Source organism: Thermobia domestica, chromosome 15, assembly GCF_964235325.1.
Source record: "Thermobia domestica chromosome 15, izTheDome1.hap1.1, whole genome shotgun sequence".
Taxonomy (NCBI): domain Eukaryota; kingdom Metazoa; phylum Arthropoda; class Insecta; order Zygentoma; family Lepismatidae; genus Thermobia; species Thermobia domestica.
The window spans coordinates 74,833,057-74,858,948 of record NC_137468.1 but is presented as its reverse complement, the minus strand read 5'-3'; the positions used below and the strand labels follow the sequence as shown (position 1 = coordinate 74,858,948).

The 25,892-nt window shown below is 33.8% G+C and overlaps 1 protein-coding gene across 7 annotated transcripts in view; it reads left to right on the top strand.

The window, feature by feature from the left end:
• The window catches only part of Gug (arginine-glutamic acid dipeptide repeats grunge), a 102,880-nt gene that overhangs the window by 27,516 nt on the left and 49,472 nt on the right, over positions 1 to 25,892 (top strand). For 6 of the 7 annotated variants that reach the window (XM_081739837.1, XM_081739835.1, XM_081739838.1 and 3 more), the window contains exons 6-9: positions 3,752 to 3,893; positions 11,276 to 11,311; positions 18,371 to 18,466; positions 22,739 to 22,932. In XM_081739837.1, the coding sequence (XP_081595963.1) occupies positions 3,752 to 3,893; positions 11,276 to 11,311; positions 18,371 to 18,466; positions 22,739 to 22,932 (468 nt within the window). The remainder of the gene's footprint in view (positions 1 to 3,751; positions 3,894 to 11,275; positions 11,312 to 18,370; positions 18,467 to 22,738; positions 22,933 to 25,892) is intronic. The other variant, XM_081739839.1, reaches the window with a different exon arrangement.

Sequence of the window (25,892 nt, the reverse complement as noted above, 5' to 3'; positions counted from 1 at the left end):
TTATTTAAATGTGTACTTGAAAGCAAGGTTGGCTGGTTTAAACCAGCTTTTTTTTTTTTTTTTTTTTTTTTTTTTTTTTTTTTTTTTGTTTACTGGTTTAAACCGAAAAACCAAAAATGTTCGTAAAAGTTTGTTTGTAAAATCTTGATGAACACACATTTGTGGGTTATCACGTTTCACTCCCGTATATTACTCGTATTATATTCAGACTAAATTCCCCATTCATTACTCAAAAAGATTATACTATCAAATCAACTTTTTTTTTTTTTATAAGTTTATGAATGTTTGTTTTGTGATTTTTTTAATAGTTTGTTATTATTGTTATGTAATTGCAATCAAAGAAAAATTCTAAATATTGTTTCGTTTCAATTATGTTTACTATTGATAAAATACATCGAAATGCCGTACTTTTATGTGGCTGGGGGGTCATACAAATCCCACGAGAGGCATTTAGTGAAATGAGAAGTATCTTTGGTACCTATTTATGTATAAATGAGTCTGAGGCAAAGTGGACTCAAATAGTTCGTGTCTTTATTCACTTTTCTTACTGATATGCAAATTAAGTCGTTGTATTTCTTTAACTTGGACTAATAAAAGCCTTTGTTAACTAACTTGAACTAAATTAGTTGTTCTGTACTCTGTAGTACTTTGAAATTGTCCATATGTAATTCTGTATGGTTTCAGTTGTGCAACTGTTTATCTCTTTGTCCTTCTGAAACGACTCTTGACAATTATATTAACAAGTATGTAAAGATAGTACAACGTATTTTTATCAGGAGACCTTCTTGAGTGAGTCGGCAGACGTATCGCATTTGTGGCCAATTAGTCTTGGTTCCGAGTTCAAATGGAGGACAATTTCTCTCGGATGTAAGTCGAGAAGCGGTTTGAATTCCGCTTTAAGCTTATGTGACCCCTTCCAGCATAAGCCGGTTGTTGTATAATAACACCAAGGCGAAAGAAACTTATTTCTGTTCATATATGATATGAATACATAGAGCAAATTATTTAAACAACAACAAAACTGGTTTAAACCAAAAAAAAAAAACTGTTTTTTGGTTTTTCAATAAAAATCATGGTTTTTGCCAACCCTGCTTGAAAGCATTGAAAATGACGAAAACAAACACATTTATATTGTGCGATTTAGCTGGCCGATACAAAATGGATTGTACTGGATCCTATTCTTGAATCAAAATAATGCAATTTTCTTTTAGTAAATTCTAGTGGAATTTCCAGAATTCACCTATTATCTTGAACGCAAACATGGAAAATATGGAGATTTCTGATTTTAGTTATATATATATATAAAAAAAATATAATCTTATTTTGTAGTGTAGCACCGCATACCGTAATCGCTGACGCTCTCCCCTTTTGTTCGAGCGGTCCCAGCTTAGATTCCTGATAGGTACACTCGGTCGAACAAGTGTAAAAGCTTTTTTAGCCCAGCCATCGAGAGTGAAATTTTCCTGGATTTTCCTCATTCACACCAAGCATATGCCGGGATTGTACCTAGCACATTGGTCCTAGGCCTCTTCCTTCTTTCCCCATTCCTTTCTTTTTCTCCAGTTTCCCGGGTAGTGTTAATGCCGAGGGACGTCATCCCTTACATGTCACGGGCTAACATGGCCAATGCCGAAAGCCCAGTAATCTAATTCCTAAACCTAATCTTACTTTGTAGTTTCAACGTATTTTGACATATTTTAACAAAAAAAAAAAAATCTTGGTTAGGTTATCTTTCGTGTAAATTTATTCTGAGTTATAGAATTGGAACAGAAATAGTATTGTTGGTTAGGTGTTCTCTTTCTGTAACTTAGTGCTTTCGCATTTGCCTGCTATTTACTGGCTCATACTTAGTAAATGATCTATTTAATTCGTATACATCTTAACGCCAATGTGATCTCAAATTATATATTGGCAGTTGGTAAAATTAGGAATTAAAATATATATTGTAGTTAAAGGTTCCTCTCATTTCGAGACGGAGACATCCAAAATTAATATAGATATTTCCGTTTACATTTACAATTATTTTCATTATTGATTTTTTCTTCTTCAGTAAGTAGTAAGTTACGAGGCCTGTCTAAAAAGTATCCGACCTTAATTTTTTCCACGCAAAGTAGTGATTCTCAGGCGGCGCCACCGTGCACGGTGGAAGGAGGAACCTTAATGCGCATGCTTGAATTTTTTCACCGCGTTCGCGTGTGCCAGTCGTGAGCTGGTGGTCGCGAAGTGAGGTGCTGTTGGTAGTGTTCGTCGGATTTAGTGTTTCTCGCAAGATGACTGAACGAACTGAGCAAAGATACTGCATCAAATTCTGTCAAAGGCTGGGTGATTCTCAAAGCCAAACAATTCGTAAGATTCAGCAGGTGTTTGGAGAAGATGCGATGGGTGTAACACAAATTAAACAATGGTTCAACCGATTCAAAGATGGCCGCACATCAGTCGAGAGTGAGCAGCGTAGCGGCAGGCCCCAAACTGCTCGGAATGCAGCTGTTGTTGAGCGGGTGCGAAATTTGGTGATGGCAGATCGCCGTTTGACAGTGCGGGAGATTGCAGAATATGTTGGAGTGAGTAAAGATTCTGCACATGCAATTTTGCGTGACGATTTGAACATGAAACGAGTGGCTGCTAAATTTGTACCCAAGTTGTTGTCTCAGGAACAAAAAGACACCCGTTTTGACGTTGCACAGGACCTTCTGGACACCACCAACACTGATCCTGGGTATCTGAATTCCGTGATAACTGGAGATGAGTCATGGGTGTACGGGTACGACCCAGAAACAAAACAACAATCGTCTCAATGGAAGCATCCCGATTCTCCAAGGCCGAAGAAAGCGCGGCAGGTGCGAAGCAAAATCAAGGTGTTGCTGACTGTTTTCTTCGATGCCCGTGGAATTGTGCATCACGAGTACGCACCGGAAGGACAAACAGTGACAAAGGAGTACTATTAAGATGTTCTCAGGCGACTCCGTGACGCAGTCTGGCGCAAAAGACCAGACATGTGGACAGCGAAGAACTGGCACGTCCATCATGACAACGCCCCAGCACATTCATCCCAATTGATCCACACGTTCTTAGCCAAACATGGAATTACAACCGTTCGCCAACCTCCCTACTCTCCAGACCTGGCTCCTTGTGACTTCTGGTTGTTTCCAAAATTGAAGACGCCTCTGAAGGGATCCCGTTTTGAGAGTAGAGAAGACATAATGCGGAACACGACGACGGAGCTGAACAACATTCCAAAAGAAGACTTCCAGTGGTGTTTCCAGCAGTGGAAGGATCGGTCGGCTAAGTGTGTGGAAGCACAAGGGGCCTACTTTGAAGGGGATTAGGGTCCCAAATCTGTCAGGTATTCGCAACTATTTTTCTGGCCAAAGATCGGATACTTTTTAGACAGCCCTCGTATATTAAACTTTTTTTACGTTTGAGAAGAAGCAATAAAATTGGTTCTAGCGATACGTTCAGTAAGTTTGACAGAGATTCATTATCTAACAGTGCTTTTTTCAAGTTGGAACTCTGCTAAAGTTAGGTACTGGAATAATACTCCATTTGCTTAAAAACGGAAACACATCTTATCTTCACTCTTCCTCCCTGTCCCTCCACACATATATGATACAAGCAAAATTATATTTAGACTAGAAATTAGTATGCATTGTTGTATTTTAAAAAATGCAGAGTTTCGGAACTTTTGTCATTGTAATTGTTCTGAACGGAAATGTAATAATAATGAGATAAGTAATAAATACAAATATTTTAGGCGGAACTCGTGGAATTCTATTATTTATGGAAGAAAACTCCTGGAGCGAATTACAATCGAACTCATCGTCGAAATAGAAGACAAGGATCTCTTCGTAGAATACGAAATACACGGAATTCGCGAGCACCGAAAGAAGATTCTTGTGAGTAACTTGAACTTGTAATTCATTATGCATGTTGTATTCTAGTTTGTAGTGTTTTAATACAAGTAAATGTTCTTTTGTGTGTGAGTAAGGTAAGTAAAGTGTTTCGCATGTAGCAACCAAACATTCAAGAAGTTTTTTTTATTATTATTATTTATTTATTTATTTATTTTTACAATGAGATGCTGAAAATTCTTTCTGCAGAGATGTGCCTTAAAAATTCACATGTCAACGTAAGTATATTTGGTATGTGTAATTTTTCTTTTTCTCTGTTTATTTAGGGAAATGGATTTGGTTACCGAGATTCTTCCAAATATTTTATGAACAAGGATTTATAATGTGAACTGTATTTTATTGTCTTATTTTTTTGTATAATGTACTTTTATACTTCGCTAGCAACAATGGCTCTTGCGATAATTAGTAGCTTTATTCTTTAGGATAGCAAAATAAAGCACGAAACTGGGTTCAGGAACTCAAATGATCCTACTCATATATGGCTTCCGTTTGTTTATTTATTTAGTTAACTGTCATTATTGCTGTCACTTAAATGTACAGAGTTGGGCAGAAATAGTAGAGTTAATGAGTAACCGTTAACGTATGGGTATGCTGCAAGATTGTTTTCTATGCAGTTTCGTATTGAAAAAGCAGAGACAGATAATGCAATTCTTCCTTTTCCTCTTCAATGTTACATCATTTTTCTTATTGGATGAACATTTGATATCGTGGAATAATGGAAGATGGGAAGAAATTGAACATTTTTGGATTTGACATCTCAGATATTTTTCATACAGAATCTCTCAAAAGAACTCTCATGTTTCGAATTCTATCTTCAGTGCGGTATACGTATATGATTCGAATCTGATGTTAAACTCTAATTGCATATCCTTATACAGTTGACGATGAATGGGGCTGTTAAATTCAAATTAGCAACAAATTGAAGAACTCAGTTTGATCTACGATACCCTACTCCATTTTTTGAAATTGAAGAAAAGATTCTTAATGCTTGTTCCTCAAAATCAGAATTGATTCGTGTTATAAAATAGACTAGTGTTCTCAGATTTGAATTGAACTAAATATGTATGTAGTCAACAACTCAAACTCTGTGTTCAGTGAGTAAGCTGTATGTACAGAGATGTGAGAAAGGAATGCTTAATTTAAATTTTGTAAAAGAACGCCAAGTTGCTGCCCTATTATTTCCGGTCACCCTGTAATTATAGGTCGTGAGATATAATTGATGCTGTTAACTGAAAGAAATTCTGGTGACTTAATGTATGTTGAAAGTTATTTTTTTCTAATGTCAGATAACGATATTTTTTTCCTAATATCAGATAATGATCATGTTCCTGAAAGGTAGGTTATGTGCCCTTTTTTAAAGCCTATTGATACAGGTTCTGGTACGTAGACTTCAGATATCAAGACTTAAGAAATAAAGTATAAGAAAACTGTTTTATGGGATCTAATCCTGGAAAGACAATACAATAAGTGGGCAGTTTTTTTTGAACACGAATGTACATTATTTCCTTTAGTTCTTTTTTAAGTCCTGGTGTACTTACGCAGTCGTAACTAATAACTGAGTAATTGAAAATTATATACTTAAAAATCATGTTAGGTATGCGTGACGAATTACAAATATAGAAATTACTTTGCTTTATACCACATGCGATGACATTCCAAAATAATGCTTAAATTAAACGAAAAATTTTGTGCGTTGAATTGTTTAGGACCGCTACGGGTTTTGTTTTTGCAGCTTGCTTTGTTGCATGGCGTGAACCTGCGTTACATTTCCCAAACTGAACGTTGTATTTAAAAAAAAATCTTATGAGTAAAGTGCAATAGATAATACATATATATTCCGAATAGGTAAACATACATATAAACGTTTATATATATATATATATATAAGGAAGGAAGGAAGGATACAACATTCCATTTTTCGAAGAAGAAAAGTACGGAGATACTAGAATTTAAATAAAAATACAGTAGTATATAGACATTAAAGCTCAATCAAATGTATGTGCTTTTTGGGAGATTACATAAATTACAGTGTTTAATGTGGAAAACTTGTTGTTAAATATTATATCAAATGTTTTGTATTGTTGCTTTCATTCTAACAATGTACAAAATGACTAGAGTTTCTAACATGTGTATTTATTTGTGTTTTCTGAAATGTTGGGTAATTATTCTTAAAAAATATTTCATTCCAAGGAAACATTTAGGAGGAAATTACTGTGTTGTGAATGTTGTTTATTAAACAAAAATTGCTTATGCTGTTACTAAACTTTTGACAGTTGTTTAAACATTCTTATTATGATAGGCTGATGTTTATTATGTTGAATCATTAAAATTCGGGTATGTATTATCAGAAGTGGGGTTAGGTGGATATAATGTTGCTTGATTGTACGTTACTTGATGCGAGAGATTAAAAGACCGTTATTTCACCATATTAATCAGTCCATAATTACTATTTTAAATACTTTTTAAACTTAAGATTACAGTATTTAATAAGCATTGGTAGTGTTAAAAAATATAACGGAAAAGTATTTTCTTAACGTTTGCAATTAAACTGTTTTGACGTTCTAGTTTTGTAATATGAACAATAGATAACAAACAACTGGCCTATATAAAATTTTCTTCGATTCTTATTTTTCACACTTTTACTATATAGGTCTTACCTAATGATAATTTATTTAGCGCCCGTGATCTCAAGTAGTGTAATAGATTTAACATAAATAAAACCTAAACAATATATATATAGAGAGAGAATATTCAAACGTTTTGCTTTTGCTGAGTTGGATCGTTTATTTCCGTGAGCAGATCATATTTATTATCGAATTTTAGTGTAGACTGGCGTAACTATTTGCGTGGGAGATTAACATGAGCGAGAATTTTATTCGAATTAGATGTATCTTTATTAAAATAAAAATACGTAATTAGTAATTAATGGAGTTGGCATTTATCTCATTCCGAGATCGGTAGTGACACACATGAGTCGTATCTATTACACCATATTCTTTTTCATATAACGTATGTACTGTGTGTCAAATAGACATTACTTGTCCTATTTTAGGTACATTTTCTTGGCAAAAGAAATTATTTTGTATATATTTTCAGTTTTCCAAATGAACAGTATGTAAATATGGTAAATTTTATGAGTATTAAATTGCCTATATTAGAAATAGAAATAATAATATAATAAGACGTGAAGTCCCGTCAACCTGAGTAGATAGTATATATGATATGCTAGTTGACTGTCCGGAGTATTACTGTAAATTTAGCCAGCTCAGAAATACAGCTCTCTCTTTTCTAAAGTGTATGGTCACATATTTCGAACAGTTAGATTACACATTTAGTTTTGTACCAGTACATTCAGAACACTTGCTTGCTTTTATGTGAAGAAATCATTCATTTAAACTAATATGATCATTTTAACGACATAAACGCTACTAGAAACGTAATGAATTTACATATATATATATATATATATATATATATATATATATATATATAGTAACATTATATATATAGTAACTATGCAACATTATACGTAAGTCTCATCATTGCTTTTAGTTTTTAGGCCACAATGAGACACAGTGGTATTTCTCAGCACATGTGTATGTAAGAGCTTCATGTCTGTCTGTGTACATTAATTTATGTGTAATGGTAGTTTCAGAGAGTGTAAAGGAAAAAGAAAGAAGAAACAAAGCAATTTGTGAAGATAAATTATAAAATTGAGGGGTTGGCTGGAATAAGGGTGTATGAACAAAATTATTTTTATTTATGTAAGGGCGTGTAAACTGAGATATTTGCAACTGAAAATTCAAAAAATGAACAAATGAAATATTTGAGAGGTAGCTATTATGTGTCTGATATATTAATGCAGACGGCAAGGTTACGAACTAGTTTCTTAGGCTATGAGTAACATGAGACATATGGCAATTTGCTCAAAGTGCTGCTTTTAAGTGCGATCTGTGTATCTTTGAAGAAAACGAAAAGGATTGAACCTAATCAAATTTGTGTACATATTTTAAGTCCTACGCAGAATATAGTAGGCTGTTTAACATAGAATCAAACATTAAACCACTAAGAGTATACTAATTTAATTTTCTTATATGGAACTTTAAACAATAAAGATTATTTTTATGAAAACATTAAGATTAACCCGTCTATAGTATAGAATTTTTCTTTGCTACAGAATTTCAACGCTTTACATATAGTTTTTCTAGTATCTGATGATTTTTTGTAAATTCATTTCCTCTTCAACTCACAATAATCTTCCAACAAAATAAACCTATTATTGGGCTATGCCTACTGACTTTGCTGCTTTTGTATTTGGCAATCCTGTAAAGTAATGCAGAAGACTATATACATCTACCCTCGCAACACCTTCTTCGCCTTGTTACTCCACTTCAACACAACAGCAGCGACTCCACAAAACAAATACATCAACTCTTTAAATACATAGTACTAGGAAATAACTCACATTCAAATGAAAAACAACTAATTGCTTTCGTATTCGATATAAAGAGCACCATTACTATTGCTCTCCAAAATAAAACTAATCCTTATACGCCTTGCTTACATATAACAATTTCTTTGGACATTTCAAAATATAATTTATATTAAAATTTTGTATTATTACAAATACGAACCGAAACACTTGTGTAATCATAGCTGAACTAATTACAGTAAGTAGTTACGAACAAAAGTTCTTCACCACCTTAGATTTTTATTTTTTATAGTAACTAGCGAGCAAGTTGCTGGTGGTAATAAATCTAGGGCCGAGTTACATAATGAATTTGCCTATACCGTAGTAACGAATGAAGCTGTTGTAAGGTTATATACAGCTACACAGCAAGGAAAAACCGGCACTAAAAACAAACTTACTTTTTCCAAGTATTTCTTTATTACAATTTACAGAGTTTAGTCCATGTCACTATTACACAACCACACATACACATTACATTCGACAATCAACTTGCTTTTTGCATTAACTCAATTCTGTATCCAACGATATCCTATATTTTCAGAGTATCTTCTTTTTGTACAGTAACTATTTCATTCGCTCAATCTCTAAGCAAGTACACCAAGCTAACACATTTTCCGCCCAACCTCTTCTCCCTTTATTTGAATAAAACTACAACTGCATGTATAGCCCACAATTCTAGGAGAACACATCAGAAATAACTTTCATTTCTCGTTCGCCAAGAGCAGACCTCCTCCCTAATAGCTTCAGCGGCTGCGCTTAACCCAACGAACCTATCATGTCTCTTCTCCAGTTCTTTCTTAATGTGTATATACACCGTATCTCCTTTTGATTTTCTATTAAAACTTGTAACTTTGTTGTCATTCTTCTATTCTTCGAGCTCTTCTAATTTCCTGATCATCGTATACCATTTATCGACTTCCTTAGATAGCCACCTGCGTCACTCTTCTAACTTAATAGACTTAGTCTCAACAATTCCTTCTATCTTCTGCTTTTCGACCACAAGAATTTCTTCTCCAACCTTCTCATTTTCACGATGTTTCACAACTTACCTGGGTACGACCTGACACCGTTTGCTTTCTCTATCTGTAGATTCTCAGCATTCCAGTTTTACGTTATCTACTTTCTCAGTCGTTCCTTTTTCTCAGTTTTATGGACACTTTCCTGTTTGATAGTTACTAGATGCATCCCTCTGTATGTGAAGTCATTGAGCAAACTTCACTGACTGCTACCAGAAGTGCTTTGTCCGTTCTGGATGTTAACGTCTGCAGGATAACATCTATTGGAGGCTAGAGCACCCAAAACCATTGAAGTTTCTGTAAAATTGTAATAGCTATTACTCGAACCCAGATCTATATTCCTCTTTTCACACCTCCGTATACCGTTTAATTGTTCCAGAACCATACACACATATTTCTGAAACTACGTTCGACAGTCAACTTACTTTTCGCATTAACTCAGTTCTGTATCCAACAATATGCCAAATTTTCATAGACGATCTTTTCTTTGTAGCAATTCTTTCATTCTTTTAATCTGTAAGCAAGTACACCAAACTAACACATTTTTCGCCTAGTGGATGGAATATTGATTTTCTGCGTTCTTGGCGAAGTATACATGCTATTATACCAAGAAATATTAAAGGCCACTAGTATTGTTGAGCAGCCAAAAATGTACTGTCAGTTACAGGATAGAACGCTGTTACCTGAAAGGATTTTGAGCTCGCAGATACAAACTGTAGAAGTGGTTCAGATCCCCTTCCATAACAGGCACTGTTGCCTGAGAACTTAAATCATTGCCAGTAAAAGCAACCAAATCGCACGTGAGGTGTGGATGTTTTGTGGTGATTTTCACTACTAATTTTATGATTCATCTGTTATCCTATCATTTAGTTCTCAAGGCATAACAGGGAAAGAAACTTGAAAAAATAAAAGAAGTTGAGAATTCAGTTAAATCAGAAACGATAAAAAATATTTTCATCTTAACTGTTATTATACTTTTGTTCAAGAACACAGTGCTTTATATTGTAAAAAGAAGATAAACAGTAACATTGTTGTATAAATACAACAGCAGCAGCAGCTTACTAATTTGGTGCTGACTTTTCTCAACATACTACAACTGAAAGTTCGTTTTTACCCAATTTTGAAAATAATAAATGTTACATGAAAACATTTCGTAGTAGAAAAACGTTTGGATGTACTTAATTCTTACGTACATGAGCATAAATGGAAAATAAAATAGTAACATTGAAACAAAATCTGCATAATGTAAAATCATACTGAATAATAATAAGAATAATTTTCACCTTGGGATTGTTGTACATAATTCTGTATACGGAAGTAATATATATATGCTAAGGACCAACGTCAGTTCGAAAATATTGATAAACACGTGTTTTTCAACTATTTTCGTAATTTGTGTCGTATATCCGATGAACAAATTAAGTAAAACATTATTTATCATTTAAAGTGTGTTACCGAGGAAAGGCGTAGAAGCTCTTCTCCCGGCCAACGCCTCAAATTATCTTTTAAGATTCTGTGGTATAGTTTGAATAGTTAATAGCGAGTAGTAAGTAAAGTATAAGTATGTTTCTTGTTAGGTGCAAATAATTAAATTGTTGTGTTGCGGTTAAATATTATTCTGTGAACAATGACAGACATACGTTAAATTTTACTATGCGGTCATTATGTATTAGTTATACTTTATATTTTAGTGGTATACCCCCGAATCGTAACAGATTTACTGTAATAACGAAGTGAATTATATTGTCCAACGCATAAAAGTATTTAGACGGAGCAGTAGTGAGATTTGTCTTAAGTTGACATTCCACTTATTGAATAGCTTGTACTTGAGACTGGTTACACTGCTTTGAATCCTAACATTATTTTCTCTGGTTTCATAGCTGTGGGATCATCGAGACCAAATTCCAAGGAACAGGGTAAGTCGGCTTGAAAAGAACTTTGGACAGTAAATAGATTTCGAAATGTGCAGTATACAGTAGAAGGCATTGTAAAAACCCATAGGAGGAGGGGACTATTCTGTTTTTGCACAAAAGTGTTCAGTAGCTAGATTGCACCACTTTCGTATACAAACAAAACCAAAGAATATTCGTTAAAAAAAAATAAATAAAAAGAACAACTTGGAGGCTATGTTGTATGCATGAAATCAGCTGATAAGCACAACTTGAAGGCTGATAGACAATAGGAGGCTGGTATTGCAAATAGCATGTCTGTAAGCTAAAAAAAAAGAGATAAGATACATCTTTTCTGAGGTCAGATAAGTGAGCATGTTGATGGCTAATTAATAAAATTTCAGTAGCAATATTGTAGATGGAATGTATATTACGATAAATCCAAACCTGTTTCAGGCACAGGCCATGATAACGAAGTACAGTTAAATTGGTGCGATTACCTGAAATAGAACCTTTGTTTCTTAGGGCTGTACGCCACTTTCTTCTATTTCTCTTATTAAAAGAAGTATCTTCAGATAAGCAACCCACTTGTACAGAACAAACTGCATGCATTTGTAAATAGTATAAAGTTGAGTATGTTTCGTAAGTACTATACATTATTTAAAAGGAAGAAAAGGAACCTCAGATAAAAAATGTTTTCTACATAATTATATTTGTTCATATTTTGCGTCCTACCCAATTTCGTATGTTCATCCCTTTCTTGCTTAGCTTCTAGAGCTTTTATTTCAACACAATTGTCATAGTATTTGTTGCTTTTCATTGTGGGGGTGATAATGGGAGTTACTATATTTTTGTCGTGTGTTTTCTTAACAGGATAAGTACATGTGATGTCTACATTTGAAAGTCTTGTTGGTTACATAGATCCCCTCATTAAATGTTCGAATTCATAACCTACTGCTTTAAATTTTGTTGATAAATTTTATTTATTCAGTGTTTCCACAAAGTAACCAACAGAAGTTACCATTCTGTTCAAACTTTATATCAGTGACTTTATATATTTTTATTTATAAATTTGATTGAATCCTTAATCAGAACTTAACGAAATGGAAGAGAGAAAATGGGGAGGGAAGGTAGAACTGGTAAGTAAGGACAGTTTAAAGGATATAACATCGAATACCTCGCAGATTATTTTAATAAAGACTACGTAAAAATGGTTTTTCGTTACTTCCATGGATAATCAGCGGAATCTTTGTTGTATTCTTGTAAGTATCTTAATTACTAGTTGTCTTTCTCACTGACTTTACAAAAAAAAAATAAATAAATAAAAATAAAAAAATAAAAAAAAACTCCGTCAGAGTTCGAAATAAAATTTAAACAGACCGATAACTTCAAATTTACGCTGTTTCCCTGTAGATTTTTCACGTCATAGTGAATCTGACATGAAGGATGTACTTCAGAAGTGCATAATTTCTGGTGGAATAAAGGTGGTTTGAATTGCGAAAATTAATGTTTTTTCAAGAAAAATGTTTAAGGAATTAAGTTTGTGTATAATGCTGTTGTGCCTATCGTGAAGATATTTCCGAAATATCAGGGAAAAGATTGGAAATAGAAAGTTTAAGTAAAATATAAAATAAAGGCGAAAAAATGCATCCGTATATGAGGATATGTATCCAGAGCTGAGTGAAGAGATCCAATGCCCGACATTCTCATGCGCTAATACATAGACGTTTTCATCTGTTTTATATTTTATCTTAAACTGCCCTGTTTATATTTTTTGTGTCTTCAAATATTGTAGGGACAATAAACGAAATACGAATGTTTGTATGAATATGCAATCAGTTCCTCACACAATTATTAAGGAAAGACTATAGCGTTCTCGTCGCTCTCAGACTAGAACGGAAGGTATAAGCCAATTACATCGAGAACTTTACTAATAATAAAACAAAGAGTGTGAGTGGCCGTGTCTAATTGTAAAATGTTCTTTATTCCTTTATAAATCTAACTTTCTTCAATATTGCTTGTATAATGATATTTATACAAAAGCACATTTCAGCTCTTACGGTTCACTGTACCGGACTTTGGTCAATGCGGATGTTATCAATTATTGCTGTTCGTTTTGCCATGCACACGTCTTGTGTATTGTCGCCTTAAAATTGATACCGCATCCGCATGCACGTGTCCTTGATTTGACAGGTGATACGAATGGAGGTACGATTTTATTTCTGTCTGTTCGGAAGCCTTTGATTTTTTTCCAGAGTAACAACGAACAGAAATGACTTTGATTAAGCAGTTCTCATGCTTCAGGTTGCATCTTGTTTAATTAGTTGATAAACAAGGAATTGAAACCGAAAGCAATAGTAAATTTCACTCTTGAATTTTAAATTTATTCGAGATTGGAGGAGTTTTGTAGTGTACAATTAACACTTCTCTGTGGATTCTAATGAATTCTGCTCGCAGGGGAAATTACAAGTCTTTCTTCGTTGGTCTAATAACTGTGCGCCTTCGGTACGTGTGATTCTGGGTTCGATTCCCGGTGGGAGCGCATTAAAAATTTTTAACTTACTACGGTGGTTTGAATTCCATCTTAAATTGAAGATCCACGTCTTACAGCCACGGTTCTATAAAGGGGTACTAAACTTCAAGACACAAAGAAAGAAAATATACAAAAGAATGAAAGACGAATAAACAGAAGAAAAGAGGGTGTTACAGAACGGATAACTCCATATTATATATTGCGAGTACTTAGGTTGAGGCGTTTAAGATGGATATGACACATGTCTACAAGATATACGAGCATATAATGTTGATAGGGAAGCCGTAGCTGTCTTTGGGTGGGCCGAAGACATGATAGAATAATATAAGATAGGGAAAAGTGGCTAATAACAAACCTAACTAGCAGAGGATAAGATCTAGTAGACTTTTATTTCTACCGTGTTATACTTGCGGATATTTAAGCCATAGGTATAATTATCGATATCACTTAATTCCATTGTAAGAGTTGACAAACCAAGCCGTTCCAGAATTTCATTTTTTCCTTCTTTCTTTCAATGAGATTCGTTCTTTCTCTGGCAGACATCTTTTACAAGCATTGAACCAACTAAGTAACATCCAAATCGTTTCTTTACCATAATTCTGTGCACAGAATTTTTCTAGGAGTTTATTTCTAGAACTCTCTCCTTCCCCCCTTTTCTTTTACTGCCTTCAGCTTGAGAAATTAGAATGTTTTATTAGATAGTAAATAAGTAGCTGTCATGAATCAGTTGTAAGCTTGAAGTTCTTAGTTATTGATTCCACTTAGGCTTATTTTTCAAAAAATAAATATAATAAGTACAGTACTTAAAAAAAAAAAAAAAAAAATAAGTTTCAAATGCAAAGTTATCAGAGCATTTGAAAAATATCTCGAAAAATTTTGTTCCGGGTTGGAGTATAGTTTCAGTACCACCGTGGAAGACGTTTCAGCAGGTTATATATATATATATATATATATATATATATATATAATCAGGTATATACTATATATTTCTGTCTCACATGACAATCTAAGTCGCTGAAGCCAGAAATATAAAAATGGAAATTAACTATGAACAAATAACGTTTTACAGATATGAATGTTATTGCAATATCATTATCCAACTTTTTTTTTAAGTTTGTAGTTGTTAGAAGTAGTGTAATTACTCTGAAGAATAAGATTAAGTACTAGCTGTCATAGTTAATATCTTGTTGATACGTGCGAGATCTTTTATTATATATATAAATCAGAAATGACTGTTAGTGCAAGATAACGATTGTTTGGAGATTCGATTGTGAACCTGGATCCCAAATCACATTCCCACCGTTTTTCTCTCCGTGTATGGTATTGTTACGTATGATAGCAATAATGAGGGTGTGCAGGAAGAAAAAAAAATGAATGAAAATAAACACACGTCACCTGCCAATAGAGAGAATAAGTAATTATTTATCTACAAAAACATGTATGTTCTAGATAGAACAAAGTGTTCTTCCAAGGAGGTAATTGAGTATCAATATATTGCTATGTTGCAGACATATTGTTCGGCAGGCGAAAAATGTTACGTCTACCTTACAATATACACTGCTGTAAATTTTTGAGTGAATTTAGTGTAATATTTTCAGTGCGGGCGCCATTTCGTAATGCATTCGGTATTATAGGTAAATGAGCCTAACATTGATATTCATGCTCTTTGAATATTATTCCTTCCATCACTGTCCCTGGGAAGTAAAAGAAAATGTTGTGAATGGCGTTATTTTGCTCTTACCAGATCGAATGTTCTGAAATGGTAATAGTGTTTTTGCTTCTCAGTCATCACGTTAGTGGTTCGTTCCTAAAGTATGACCGTTCCCAGATTTTTACCTTCGATGGAGCAGCATACCTTTCAAGTTAAAAACTTAAGCTAAAGCGATTACTTAAGTTTATTAAATAAATATTATTCTTCCAGCCTTACCACTAAAATAGAAATCAGAATTCCAATTGGTGATTTAAATATTAGTTTCGTGAACAGCTATTATTTATGTCTTCCTATTTCGTAGATAAACAGGTGTTAATTATTTTAAATAAAAATTTTGGGGAAATTGTAGCTGGTGTGAGTGTATATATGTGTGGCAGATTGTGTGTGTATGTCCGAAATGTTTTGTCAGTATATGTGTGTGTTTAACTCTTCCAGAATACTTTCTTTTAGTATCATGTAGATACATCCATTGGTGTGTGAATATTATGTTCGGTATGCTTTACGGTAGTATGTGTGTGTGTGTGTATATATATATATATATATATGCGTATCCTTCATTAATTTACATTTACTGTACTCAGCATGCAAGGAAGTAGTTAATTTTTGAAATGTAGAAACATATTAGCATTAAAAAACAATTATTAGAAAATAAAAACGTTACAGGTAAAATGTCATTTGATAAGTGGGAATATTTTGGTTATTCGATATATAACAAAGATTGTATAAATATTGATACAACTGAGAGTCAGTACAAATTGAATACATAGTGAATGTACGATCAAGATAGTGAATGCATTAATCTTAGTTCCATATCGTATCTAACCAACAGTAACATCTTTGTTCCAGAATTTAGATAAAATTTTTATTAGACAGTAGTTAGCTTCACAAGATAATAAATGATATTGGATAATTGAAAAGTCACAGAACTCAAATTTCAGTACGATCTTTTTATTATTTATTTATAATTTATGCTGCATTACACTATATTTAAAAAAAAAAGAAAGAAAAAAGAGAGAGATTAGCACTTTGCAAACGTATAAGTGCTGAAAATGTTCATTCTGGCAAGTGCATACATTAACTTGTTTTATAATGTTGGTACAACTTTTCGTAATGTGACTGCATTAATACACGAAATTGTATCGTTAATCTTGAGTTTATAAAGTGTACATGGGTTGTTCGAATATAAATTCTAGTTTTTCACAAATAAAAATCAGAAGAAAGATCCGATAGTCTAGGGGCTCATATACTCAAGAAATGTTGTAATCATTTAAGTAATCCTCAAAATTTGCGTACTTCATGATGCTGTTGTTCACCTTAAATCCAACAATGACAATCTTTCTGTAGTAAAGTTGGAAACTATGAAATTAAGTTGTTGGTAGTGGATGGCTATCAGTCTCCTCAAGAGAGACAAAAGACCGTATAGATCTCGATTTTCAGAGAGGCTGATTAATGTTTGGTTACCTCAAGGTAGTTCTCCGAAGACTATATTCTGTAAATATGACTGTTCATACATTTACTCGTGTAAAACTAGACTTTGTGTGGGGGAAAAAAAAAGTACAAAAAGAAACTGGCAAGCCATGTTACTCGTACTTCAAATAAAAACTCTAATCATAGCATTCTTTCGTCCTGTGGTTTTTGAAGTTACCAGGTTAACCCGGTATGGATGTAACTGTAAAGAATTTTTGAGCTTTATGAACACTGCCGCTTTAAATGATGAGAAAGTTTTCAAAGAGACGGAGAATGAAAGTTTATTATTATTATTATTATTATTATTATTATTATTATTATTATTATTATTATTATTATTTTGTAAATCTCATCCACTCTACGGTCAGATAATGCAAAAAAAAAGTGAACGACGCTAGTGGTAACGAACGGTATCATACCCTTCCCCTAAATTGCATATAGTGTATTTCTTTGATGCCTGGTATTTGGAATGGAAGAAGATAGCAATTGAAATTTTGTCTGTGATTGTAATTTGAAGTAACAGCCAACAAGGAAGACGAGTTGTTCTTCCGTGAATGATACCTGTACACAAACTAAACACTGTTTATATACACTCTGCGTACTAATGATCTAACAGAACTGTCAAATATACTAATGCAGCAGAAATAAACCAATTTAGAGAATTGTTTTATACACTGAAAATGTTTACACTGAATTGTTTAGTGTACTGAAATTTGAGTTGCATTAACTTTTTAGTTACTCTAAATAGTAGGCATAGGAAGAATAGAATTTAGATTCATAAAATAATTTCCGTGCATTTGCATAAAGGAGAAATAACTCTAAAGTAGACAGAAGTCTTTACAAATAAACTATTGCGAAAGTGATTTTGATGATTACATTAATTGTATTGAGACTATATTTGATTTATTTTTAAATGAAAAATGTTAAAGTTAACCTCTTCGACATTTTCATAGAGTTGTTGAAAATTTGTTGTAAGAATAAGTACGTTACATGGTCTATAATTTACATAGTTACAGTTTATAATTGACATTTACTAAATGTAACATTCACAAATTCAGAAGTGTTTTCATATACTTTCTTGAAACTCGCAGAATTTTTTAAAATTCTAAATTATTGTTGAAATTATTTCAACACAGAAAGGTGTTCTTTGAAAAAATATATGAATTTTTAAAGTCTTATATACAAATTTTCATATTTTCGTAAAAGAAAACAATGGGAAAATATGTTTATTCATGAAAATTCAGTAAATTATTTTAATAAATGGTTTTCTTTTAACGGAACATTAAGCACATATTGGCAAAGTCGTTTTATATTCAAGATTCTTATATCAAATGTAATAAATCACTTACAGTTTATGCCGATTTTACTTTTATAGGTGAAGCGAGTTCAGCGAGTGAAGATGAGAATTCAGAAGACGATTCTGATTCACGGGATAATGTCCAGTACCAGTGTCAAAACTGCTTCACTACAAGTATGTACTGTATATTTGATTAATATATTCTTTTAAGTAACATGTGATGAAACTAGTTACCATAATGCTATGCGTGATATTCCTTCTGTTGCTAAGTAGAAAGTAGTTTGAAGCAGAAGAAAATGCTTTATTTAACGAGTTCATTTTACTTATAGTGTTGTTACTGTTCAGTAAATAATAATAATATTCCATATACTCTTGTTTTCAGCTTTTTCATGGATGACAAGAGAATAGTCATCACCTTTTCTATGTATGATAGTAGAAAAATGAAATTTTACGTCCCACGGTTATGCCGGATAGGCTAAAGGAGACGGTGATGATGAGAAATGAAAGTGTTGGTGGAATGGAGAAAGTGGGAGGAAACGGGAGATCTCCGAGAAAACCCACGCACACAGTGTTTGTTAACCACAAAGTTCACTTGGTGCGAGCTGGGATTGAACCAAGGACACCAGGCGTGAACGCTCTACCACTGAACCACCGCGGTCCCTGGATGACAGGAAAATAGTCATCACCTTGATTTAGAATCAGTAATTATACACAGAAACTTCATAGTTAAGTTTAAAAATTAGGCCTCATGCATTAACTTTATATATAGAGCTCACTAATGTAAAACACCTGCAGAAACCCGTTGTATGTATGAAATACATTAATTTGCCATTACTCTCCCGTCATATTGTAATGACCCATAATTTAAGCATATAGAACATATGTAAATGTGCAATTTCATTTCTTTCAAAACAACTGAGCTCTCCATTTGCTCAAAGGAATATATGACACGTGTCTATGCTGTATTTCTTCAAGGGGGAAGAGCACTATAGCTTACGAGTTGTAAACAAAAACCAGTCAGAAGGTGAATGCTGGATAGGCATTAGTTAAATGTACAAGAAAATAGCATGTCCGTTCCCAACAGGCTGGAACCCGCACAACGGAGGACGTCATTAGAAACCATTATCATACTATTTATTAGGTATTAAATAACCTATAACAATACTTGACGTTCATTTTTTAATTGCTGTATTATCAGAGTATCGGGGCTAATTCTGTTAAGATTAACAACATCCAATTCAAGGATATATATGTCAGAAATCCTCCATTTTACAAGAAAGTCTGTGTGAAATGCACCTGTACCATAGTAACTTATTTATTCTATTCTTCAATAATCTAAATATTCATAGGAAAAATATTTACTCAAGTACATGGTACACTCATGTCCAAAATGATTGTCGCATATCTATAACTGTCTTCTTGTAAGAATATAATTTGATAATGATTTTGCAGGGTACTTTTAATACTGATACTATGTGTATAATCGGGAAATGTAAATTTGTGGTAAATTTCATAGCAAAAGAATTATAAATACGAAAATTAGAATGAGTAAAATAAAATGTTGCAAAATAGACAAGAAAATTTTATTTTCGTTTTATTGTTCTTATTTACTGCTCTTTTGACATGAAATTTATCACACATATGTCTTTGCCGATTATACACATACTAACATTATAAGAAATACCGGGCGAATTCGTTATCAAATTGTATTCCTAGAACAAGATATCTATAGACATGCGACAATAATTTTGGACATGAGTGTACATGCATATTAGAATCAAATCTCATTTCATAAAACATTATGATAGGTACTATTATTTTCAGGTTAAAGATAGAACTGACTAATATTAATAGCAACGTTGTTTTGCCTCACATAATTGCCTAAAGCAATATTGATTATTTCCTGATATATAGCAGTGATAAAGTCTCTGAATGCACAGGGCATAGCTCCGATTGAAACCCATCGTCAGCTGTGCCAAGTCTATGGGCCTAACATCATGAGCAAGCAGATGGTCCGTTGCTGGTGTAGACAATTTGGAGCAGGAGGTCAATCGTCATCACAGACGACCTTGTGGGGGAACGCATCATGCAGAATCGTCGCTTCAGAATAAAAGAACTCAGCTGTCAGTTCTCGCAGATTTCCCTCTCCTTATTGCACACCATTGTCACGGAGTGCCTGTTATTCAAGAAGGTGTCTGTGAAGTGGGTGCCGAAGCAAGTGACTCCAGAACACAAAGCAAGGCGCGTGGGGTCAGCATTGACATTTTCGCAGCGATACAGCTGACGATGGATTTCAATCGGCACTATGGCCAGTGCATTCAGAAACTTAATCATTGTTCGCACTTCATCCGCGGCGGGAGCTGGAATACGAATGTCTATCTTCAAGCACTGCCACGACGCTTCTAAGAGCACTAGAGAAGTTCCACTGGCGCATGCGCCATGGTAGGACCTTACTCTTTCCACGTGCACGCAGTCGATTCGCGCAATATACGGCTTCCTAGCTATGGGACGCGTGGGAAAATTACTTTCTGGATGCACCTCGTAAAATAACTAAATAAATTTTCTTGAATGATTTAAGTTCAAGTAACTTATTAAATACGTTTAAAATTGTTAACTCTTAGCGTTCTGTACCCTTTCAGAAGAAACTGCTGATTTACAGTTAAATACTTGTAGCTTCAGCTGTATTTGTTATTTGTTGTTTTGACATAGATTATATATATGTGTCATGCCCTCCCTTCTGAACCAGTGGCTAGCGCACACGCATTTGTGCACAAGGTCCCGATTTCGAATTTCACGTGAAACTGTAGGTTCGCATCTCATATTGTCTTGGTGCTGAAAAGGGTCGCTTAAGTTTCAACAAACAAGTTGTGTATCGTTCGAATTACAGTTTACTAAGATGTGTTTGGTATCTGTAAGATACATTTCAGTTTTACACGTGGTAAAGAAGCAATATATTTAAAATTATATTAAATTTAGACAGGCCATATTTCTTTGAGACAAAAGCGGGATGTTGGGAACGAAAACCACCAACTACCATGGCACAAAACTAGTAATTGCTATACAAAGCTATGCTAAGCAAAATAATAATAATAATAAACCTGGTATGAGAAGCGGAAGTATTTTAACATGTATCAGTTTCTGAATATATATATTTGAACAATTCAACTCTAGTTATACAAATCACTTTTATCCGTGTTATTGATACATTTTAGAGTACGGCTTATCACTAATATAAAGCTTATCAGGAAGATAAAGATACAAACACATTTGCACATTAGGAGAAAATGTGTACCAAAGTTGGCATTTGCAGTGACCTTGATCCATACTATGAGAATTGGAAATGATTCGTCAGTATTGGTACTGGATCTTGTGCATGGAGCACACGTTGGAAATAGCAAAGTGGTGCCATGCCTTCGTAGAAGGTTCTGTTTCTTTACCTTTAAAAGAATCATTGTGGAAAACACTTTGACGATGGCAATGAGATCAGGGAAGAAGTTACAACGTGGTTACAGATGCAGGCACCTGATTTTTACTATTCTGAGATTTAAAAAAAAAAAAAAAATCTTCGTTTGGACATTTGCGGTACTTCTGTAGAGAGGTAGCCTCAGTACCAATATAACTTTCTTTGTACCCAATGCATTTCATGTATATCTTATTTTCGTTTGTATCTTTACTATTCTGACAAGCCTCGTAAATTCAAAAAAATATTTGCTTATTTGCTTAACCTCAAATTGTGATGAAAATTTTTCTCCGTCAGGATTTCAGAATCAATTCGGATTCCATCTTGAGGACACCAAATGAGATGAGTGCTTGTAACTTGTTATTTATGTTTATTCTTGAAGAATAAAATATTTAACCACTATTAGAAATGTAAGGAATGTTATAAAGATGAAATGTCAATGGTTATGTGATCAGAATACTCAGTTCTCTTTTTATAGTTTATGTAGAAGTTATTTAGCTATTAAGTGTAGCTTCCAAGTTTCTTGATCACTTTTGCTAATTGTGCTGGTATTGATTCTCTTGCGAAGCAACACTGGCATTGCTGAAGCAACTGAGCAAGTACTGTTATTGTCACGTCTACTCAATGTTATGAAGCGAATATTAATTTTCATTTCACTATTGATAATGTATGACACATTACATCCGAAAACGATTAGTTAATACATCGCATTAAGAATGAGCTGGTGAATTGTGGGAGCAACTGATCTACTTTGCTACAACATATCACTTCTCCGCTTTAAATGAATGATAATGTTGCCTAAAGAAAACAGTTTGAACATGTATTGAGAGATATTCAATAAAAAAATTAGAAACAATATATTTAAAGTTTTTTTTAAAGTACGTGTTGGTCAACAAAACTGAATTAAGAGGCCTATTACAAAAATTAACATTCTCAAGATCGACTTTCATATGATGAATAATTATTTTAATTTGTCGTTTTGTTAGACTCGCGGGACTGGCAGCATGCAGGAAAGGACAAAACACTATTGTGTACAGATTGCCGCGCTCATTATAAGAAGTATGGAGAGTTGCCAGCGAAAGACGTACGGGAATCACCTTATATGTTCCGACCTGTGCAAGTGGAAGAAGATGGACGAATGCGCACAAGGACCCGAACAAAAGAGTTGGTGAATTCTGACGTAAGTATTGATTCATTGACCCATTTCTTCGCTTTAGTCACTAGTTGTATATACAGTGTTTTCATGTATTAAAAAAATTAAAAATGTATTTCTAATAAGACGATGATATTTTACTCTTCATCATGTATATTACTTAAAATTTATGTAAAAGCTTTATTTGAAATACGGTGTTACCTCTTCATATCAGTGAATCTTCATTTCTTAGAGAAACTGAAGAAATTTCATATTTTTTAGATAAATATTTACCAATATAGAGATAGAGTTCAACTTTGTTCACTTGAACGAACAGTGTTTGTTCATTTATATTGTGCTTTCAGCTTTCATTTTTAGTTAATTGAAAAACTGAAAAAGCTGATGTCTAAATTCTGCACACATATACGTCCATTGGCGACATCTCTGAATTATTTCTCGTTGAGGAATAGTGACCCAGAACATTTTAAAGTTCCTTAACATGGAATATTGCATTAAACACGTAAAGGTTCGCTGATGAATAAATAAAACATTGAGAAAGAGAGAGTGAGTTAATTTAACTACCGCAGGTGGCACAACAGTAGGGAAGCGAGACCGAAAGTGGGAAAGTCGTTTTTTGTACACTGTCATTAAGGACAAAATAGAAAATACGTGAAAGATCATTAGTGAATAAGTTCTAAGTAAATACAGTAGATGTAGAACGCTAGCTTTCTTGAGATCTTCTATTCAGGTCGCCCAACACGTGACGAGCGCACTACTCTTGTGGGAGTACTCAGGCACCTTTCTTTCAGCAGTAGTACTAGCTCAGGAATTATAACACCACGTTCCTTCGGGGAGGAATGAAAATAGTACTGACAAAATACTGATAGAATGTCGCTAAGCACGGTCGGAGATATTCACCGAGGGAAATTTTGTAGCTTCGTGAGAGATAGTAATTTCCCCGGGCCTTGAAATCATCATTAGTTCAATCAACTACGAAAATATAAAGTAGAGAATCTAATATCACAATTGTACCTGAACCATTGGTCACTTCTTTCCAGAGGTGTGTGTTCCACACTGGATTGAACTTGATATCACGTGTACTGAAACTATGTTCAGCATTCTGCTATAAAAAGAGAGCTTGATTGTTTAAATAAAGCCGTAGCAGATTTTAAATTGTGTTAGCTGTGTATAACGAAAAAATCTATTGCATATTTCAATATCGATTTTTTAAATGTAAGGGTGTGCGTGTCTTTGATACACTCTTTTTTTTTAAAAAATGCGTGTCTTTATGATACACCCTTTTTTAAAAAAAAAGTGCGTAATCATAGTCAATTTTTGTTATCAATAGGTTCTTCTCGTTTTCATATAATACTGCGCTCAGTTGGTGCGGATATCTTAAGCTTCGAAAAGTGAAGAGGGTATTCGCTTTCATTTTATTATGCAAAACGAAACATAACTGAACACATAAACCAATATGACGTAGCATACCCAAGTCGCGATCACTAATGTTTCCCACGAGGCGAGAAAAAAGGTTGTCCCGTCTCGATTCTTGGAAAGCTTTTGTCGCCTCGCTTCGGAAACTGGCTATTCTCGTTTCGTAAATTTATGTATAAAATCTATACTTTCCGAGAATAGTATAGATTTTTCTTTTAATTTTATCTTGAAGTTACAAGAAGCCTTCCGCGTCACGAGAGGTCCACAAAGAGTGTGTTATAATACATTGAAACCATATTTATTATTGGAGTATTCTGGGTAATGACTTGCATATTTTTAAATATTGACAAATGTTCTTTATTATGTTAGTAAATCATTTTACCTATTTACATTTTTATAAATGAATCATAGTGTTTGCTATCTAAGAGTTTAATGCACTAGTTTTGCCTACAAGTCCCGAGAAGCTACTTGTCTCTTCTTAAAAAGAGACGAGAATTGTCTCATGTTTCTCATCGTCTCGAATTTTAAAATGTACTTCTCATCCCGTGAGCAACACTAGTTAAAACTAACCTTATTATTATCATCATCCTGTTTTAGAACTGAAGAAAGCCTGAACAGCGATTCAAAAAAAAAAAAAAAAAAAAAATCCTGTCCTGTTTAAAACGACAGCTTCAGCGTCGTCAAAACAATTATAAGGTATTAAAAAAAAGTTTCAAAATTTAGGGAAAAAAAGTCCTGCTGTTCTATGAAAACTTATACTGTTTCTGAAAGAATGTCCTGCATTTGATAATGTTTATTTGGTAATTCTAGCTTGCTGATTACTATTCAATATGGCTGGTTCCAGTGAATAACCGGCTAAGTCGGGAAAAGTAAGTTTTACAGGAGAGCAGTTTAAAGGTAAATTTTTACAGCAGTTGCGTGGATAATTTTGACATAACTGGTTATGCAAAATGCTGTAACTTCCTCAATTTTATGAATTCGCCGCAGCCGCTTCTACACAATGTAGAACTTACCAAAAGAAGCTTATACATGTAAAATCTTAATTTTCAAAAATAAGTCAACTTAGCCGGTTATTCACTGGAACCAGCCATATACACTTTGTAGTGACAAACATTTCGTTTGGAATAATGTACTGAAAGGGTACTTCCAATTGCAGGCCTTCGTATGACCGTTGTCATTGGTAAGAAAGAGATTCTGCTAATTTTTCGCTAATTGTTTGTCTAATGCTGAAACTGCGCTGGATCTGAAGCACAAAGAAAGGAGAAACAAACAGGATCAGTGGAATTTACCTGAAAGTATTAACTTCCTCCCTCACAACTGAAAAACATATGTGAGGTGTGTGCCTTCTTCAGGAAAAGGCATCTGGGAACAAAAAAGCCTACCCTTATACAAAACACTTATTTTGTAATAGTAACAAAAACAAAATGTGAACAATGTTGTATGATAGTAGTTTATGAAATCGTGTCACTAAATGTAGATGTTGGAATAGGCCTATCACGCAACTACAGTTGTAACTTTCTTAACGTATTATTATTAGCACTCGAGGAGGGAAGGGAAGCTGTCTGCTGGGTCGG